We start from the raw sequence: 6,000 nt of genomic DNA on the forward strand, positions 1-6,000 counted from the left end.
TAGGCCTATGTAAAGACCTTGATGCTCTTCGTTAAGAATACATCAAATATTAGTATATGTATATATTCTGTTTTTTTTTTTTTTTTTTGAGGAGATATGTATATATTCTTTTGAAGAATAATATATATACTAAATATAATATTTCATATTTATTCATTAGAGTTCTTAGGCCTTTTTTATAAAGTTACGGCATACTTAGTTTGCTAGAAGTAATTTGGTGGTTTTACACGGGCCTCAAATATCCTTTTGTTGAGAATAAATCAATAGTTAATTTTCTCAACTCTTTATATTTGTTATTATTATTGTTTATTATAATTGCCAGTTAGATTAATTATAATTGTTAGTTATATTATAATCATAAATTATTTTATTTATAATTATAATAATATTGTTAAATATAATTGGTAGGTAGATTAATTATAATTGTTAGTTTGATTATAATTATAAATTGTTCATTTATAGATATAATTTTATTTTGTATTTTGTTTTGATATATAGATTGTTTATTAAAATGCTTTATTATTCAAATGCTATATTCATTCAGTTAGTTTAGTGTGTTTAGACGTAACTTTTCTGAACATAGACAGAGTTGGACTACTAATACTACTGATTCCGGAGTTAAACTTCGAGTAGAAAGATAAGCATTTAATAAGCTAACCTAGAGATTTACTTAATCGATCTAGCCAGGCTTTCACAAATGAAGTAGTGAAAGAATCATTAACTAACTAAGGAGCCAGAGATCTAGATTATATATAAATATATATATATTATATGAGATTAATTAACAAATTATACAGTTCAAGTTACACGATTAGCGCGATGATCATCGTCACGACCATTGTTAACGTCGACCCTAACAACATGACTGGAAGATTCCGAATCCAATAAGTTGTGGTTGTTGTTGGTAGCTGAGGAGGACGTAGTTGGATTGTAAGAGAACCAGTTGGACCAGAAAAGATAATTGAAGAAGTTGATAAGGCTGAGAGCAGCCAGCAACCAATAGAAGAGATCAAGCCTATCGTTGTTGAGATCATTGTGGCTAAGCCAACCGCCTTTAGAAATAGACAATGAGCTGGTTACTCTGTTCACCACAGAAACCAGAACAGAGCTCAAGTAGAAGCCAAAGGAGTAGGAGCAGTAGGTCATGGCAGTCAGGAAGGACTGCATACCTTCCAAGGACTGCATGTAGAAGAACTCAATTAGTCCCACGGCGGTGAACATCTCAGAGAGCCCAAATATGAGGAACTGTGGGGCTATCCAGAAGATGGAAAGAGTGTGGCTTGAATGCAAAGACGAGTTCCTTCTCTTAGTCTCAACCAGAGCTGCAGCGACCATGGAGAAAGTGGCAATGAAGAGGCCAATACCTACCCTTTGTAGAGGGGAAATGCCTGAGTCTTGGCCGGTGATTCGCCGTGCGACTGGGACGAAGGCCATCTCGTAAAGTGGGACCATGAAGATCAGCAAAATGTAAGGGATCGCCTGAAGAGAAGCAGGAGGAATATTGTGTGTTTTCATGGAAGATCCTTGCTGAACGGAGAATGTTTGGAGTTGAGCTAAGATGGTGTTGAAGATGATGGTGCAAGCGAATATTGGGAGCACAGACAGAATTATCTTCACTTGTTCGACTTGCCCTACACTGCATAGTTTCCATGGGCTTTCACTGCTACTACTATTACTTCCATTTTCACTTTTAATGCATGCCTTGTCAAGGAATCTGCACACACCGCATCAATGTTTTGTTGTTGTCTTTTTAAAAAATATATACATTTATATACTTTAATATTCACCATTCATTAAATAATGTATTCATGATGAATTATAATTTGTTGCTTGGTAGCTAGATAAGTTATGTATTTGCATATGTGTAAAAGATGCATAAACTCACCTAAACTTATCCGTGTGGAGGAGATTAGAGCTGACGTTAGTGGAAGTGGCACCAAAAAGATGGTTTTGCACATTGAGCATTTCTGTGGTCGAAGGGCAGATTTGCTTTCTCTTTGAAAAGGCAGCAACGAAAACCTGATCATCATCATCATCATGCCGATAAAGAAAAAGTACTTAATTTTTATTCATAAAAAATTTGTAAAGCATTTGGAAGAAGCAGTGACAAAATTTTTAATTCAAATAATTATAATCAAGAACAACAGGTCGGTGCCAGATCGCTAGCTAAGCCATGTTTTAAGGGTGCAAATTTTTGTAGGGTCATCCAAAAGGAGAAATAAAACAAAATCAAGATTCAAGATGCGCGCGTGCAGATATAGCTAGACATATGTAATATAGTTAAAACCTTTGATTCAGGTCATCTGATAATATGTATATATGTTGTCAAAGAAGGAGCAAATTAAGAATCCAAAATGACTGAGTGCTCCTGCTTCTTATAATTAGCTTTTATCAAAAAAAAATTACGAAAAAGAAAGAAAGAAAGAAAAGAGAAGAAAAGAAAAGGTTGTTCCAATTTCCAAAAAAGTAAGTTAAGCAAAAGAGAAGGCGGCTATAAAGGTTTTATTCTAGAGAAAAGAAAGGAAATACACAGTTAGTGGGATTATATGAGACTAAGATAGATGAATTCTGTATATACACAGTGGGATTATATGAGACTAATATATATAGATATATATATATTTACTTGGGTTATTGGCGTGAAAATACTTCCTCGAGGTTGTTTGTTACTGTAAAGAGAAATCCCCGAAAGCAAGCAGAATAGGCCCATCGCCATGGCTGCGGCGGATACTCCAAAGCCAACGTCCATGCCGGAGTGAGTTTGCACCCAAACAAGCAGAGTCAAGGCCACCAGTTCACCAGTGCAGAAGGCAAAGTAAGCGGCGTTGAAGTAAGAGGAGAGCTTCTTGGATTGCTTTCGGAATTGGTCTGCGCCATGAGATATTATGTTGGGCTTAAGGCAACCACTTCCCATGGCCACCAAGTAGAGCCCAAGAAAGAGTATCAAAGCCTTGTACCCATCAGCTTCCTGACACTTGTCCTCATTGCTCGTCATGTTGCAATAACTTGGTTTTAATTCTGAGACGTGGGCTTGAACCGTAAGTAATATGAAACCCTGCGCGCGCCCACCGTGCACAAATATAACTAATAAGGACATCAACTATGTAAGACAAGTAAATATAAAACAACAGATAAAAAATATACACATGACAGACTTACGGAGAGCTCTACAAAGCCAAAGATCAACATGGTCCAAAAGCTCCCGAGGTATGAATCAGAGAGGAAGCCACCGAGGAGGGAGAGAAGGAAGACTGTTCCTACAAAGTTGGTGACTATGTTGGCCGACTTTGACAGAGAGAAGTGCATCTCATTAAACACATAGGTTATCAGATTGTTTCCAACTGCAGCTATTGCCATCATCTCAAAAGCTTGGAGACCTGTTTCAATCATTAATTAACATGTTTTTTCATATATATTTATATATGGAGCACCTACTCATGATATACACACATATAAATATTATATTATATATATATATATATATTCAAATAAAAGATGAGAGAGAGACAGACAGACAGACCGAGGACGAAAATAGCAGCCTTCATTCCACCATGCTTGTAAGGATTGCAAGGCCTGCCTCTCCAGTCAACACACAAATCCTCCGTAGGAATGGACACTGATATGGTCCTGTGATTTCCAGATGATCCCAAGCTGATGGATTTTATTTCTTCAATATGATCCCCTATTTCCACCATCTTCTTTGCCTCACTCTCTCTTTTTTCCAATTAATTAATATTGAACAAATCTGATGGTACTAAACGAGTACAACTCAATTTGTCTAGCTAGAGAGTTACTGTATTATCGACCTTTATTTGTGAAAGAACCAATTAAAGACCGGAGACGCGCGAAGGAGTGAATATTGGTCTCTCTTATATATAATGTCACACACACATATATTAGTCCTGGACCCCTTGCATTATCTCCTTCATTGGGGCCCTTATTTTCATTTATAATCTTCTACTTCTCTTCCAGTTGACTCACTACCATTAGTGGGCTGGCCCAATCTAATTATGTTATATACATTTTTTATTATTATTTAAACTGTGCCAATTTTCTGAAAAGCAATTATTGTGTGTAATGTTTGCATATATATATTTTTGGTGTTGTTAAAAAAATAAGCAACTCGTTAGGCTCCTAACAAAACTAGGGATGTCATTCTTTCACTAAAAGACAAAAATAAAAGTAATATAAACATACATTTTATTTGTTATGAGGTATAAATTTGTGTTTGAAAACTATGAAAGTTACATTTTAGTGGCAAATATGAAACTAAACTCAATAATATATATATTTAAAAATATTTTTTTGGGTTTAATGGTAATTTGTTATGAGATTATGTAACGCCCTACTACCCAGGGACCGTTACGCTGTGCATTTTAAGCAGTGTTAAACTCGCTAAACGAGTCATTTGGTCATAATCGTGTAACTAAATGTCATTAACGGTTTAGGGTTAAAAATTTTGGTTAAAGATACAACGTCGCACTAAAACGTTTATTGTATACATTGGGATCCCAAAATATATTTTAAAGGTTAATTATAGTAAAAGATTTACAACCAACCGACCTAAACGGAAAAATAGGGTTTAACCCTAGTTCCTCTTTAAACCCTCGGTCGTGGTGGTCGAGTAGCCGCATATGTACACATCGCCACCTAAGCTCTCCAACTCAAGGATAGTCCAGCTTTCTTTTGCCTTTACTTGCACCACATAGCACCCGTAAGGTGAGGATCAGCAAGAAAACTTAAACATGCTCATAAACAGGTAATAACATGTTACTAAATCACAATAAGCATGCCTAGCAGTAATAGCCCTATTCATGCATGTAGACAAGTCCAAATAAATGATTATGGGGCTCTGCGTCCTGAGTAGATGACTGTCAAGTCAATCTCTGGGGATCCGCTCCCTGAATAGATGACTAATAAATCTATCTATGGGGATCCGCTCCCTGAATAGATGACTAATAAGACTATCTCTGGGGCTCTGCACCCTAAGCCATGACGTTTCAGTCACCTGAGCCTTTTGGCCCTGGCTCAAAGTAACTAGCCTTTAGACCAGACAAGCGCTTTAGTTTTCTTCGCCGTGGGGTTGGTCAAGCATTTAATGCTTATGTTGATTAGATCTAATCATTTCAACTCTGCGTTCAATATGCTTATGCCGCTCTTGACTCATAGGTCAATGCCATACGACCAGTGCTCAGTACTACTGCCGATCTTGACTAATAAGTCACAGCTTCACAATCAATACTAACACCATTGTCGTTCCCTGACTAATAAGTTAGTGCTTCCTCAATGAGATGATGCAAACAGACATATATCATATGTCAAATATCTAGATATAAGGCATTCAGCATGCTTAATCAATAATCACAAGCATAAATATAACCATGCACAATTACAGAGACTCAAGCTCTGGAAAATTCTATATTTCACCTTCATGCCATGCCATAATCACATATATTGCATGCATCACATACTGGGTGCGGTTTTCTTACCTTTGGTCCAAGCATAGGTTACCAATAAACGACCCTCGAACACAATCCCGGTTTCCAAGCTCCTGACGATAACCTAATCACAACCATAATATAAAACCTCATCAAAATGAGTAAATAAATACTTCCAGATCCAAACCTAGCCTCTGGGACATCAAATCCTACTCAAGTGGGTAGTAGGATCGATCTCAGGCCCTTAGAATTAAGTTCCCACGGCTAAAAACCAAATCTAGGAAAAATAGCTACATTTTTCAAAGAATTCGACTCCTATAAACATAATCTGTTTTTCAAGGAATTTTTTTTTTAATTCTTAAAAACGATAATATTTTTCTAGGAAAATTGTAATTCCTAAGAATAATCATATTTTTCAAGGAAAATTAATTTCCTAAAAATCTAATATATTTTTCAATGAATTTTGAACTCCTAAAAATATAATATACTTTTCACGGATATTAATCCCTAAAAATACAAAATATTTTTCAAGGAATTTTGAATTCCTAAAATTATAAGATAT

The 6,000-nt window shown here is 35.9% G+C and overlaps 1 protein-coding gene across 1 annotated transcript; it reads right to left on the bottom strand.

Moving 5' to 3' along the window:
* Positions 1 to 746: 746 nt before the first annotated feature.
* Positions 747 to 3,838, bottom strand: LOC133777489 (protein NRT1/ PTR FAMILY 4.4-like). The gene is made up of 5 exons (XM_062217124.1): positions 3,521 to 3,838; positions 3,160 to 3,377; positions 2,627 to 3,055; positions 1,886 to 2,019; positions 747 to 1,714 (listed from the first exon to the last, which is right to left on the bottom strand). Exons 1-5 carry the CDS (start codon positions 3,693 to 3,695, stop codon positions 799 to 801), a joined length of 1,872 nt encoding a protein of 623 aa, XP_062073108.1. The 5' UTR covers positions 3,696 to 3,838; the 3' UTR covers positions 747 to 798.
* Positions 3,839 to 6,000: the final 2,162 nt, after the last annotated feature.

This window comes from Humulus lupulus, chromosome 5 (genome assembly GCF_963169125.1).
Source record: "Humulus lupulus chromosome 5, drHumLupu1.1, whole genome shotgun sequence".
Taxonomy (NCBI): Eukaryota; Viridiplantae; Streptophyta; class Magnoliopsida; order Rosales; family Cannabaceae; genus Humulus; species Humulus lupulus.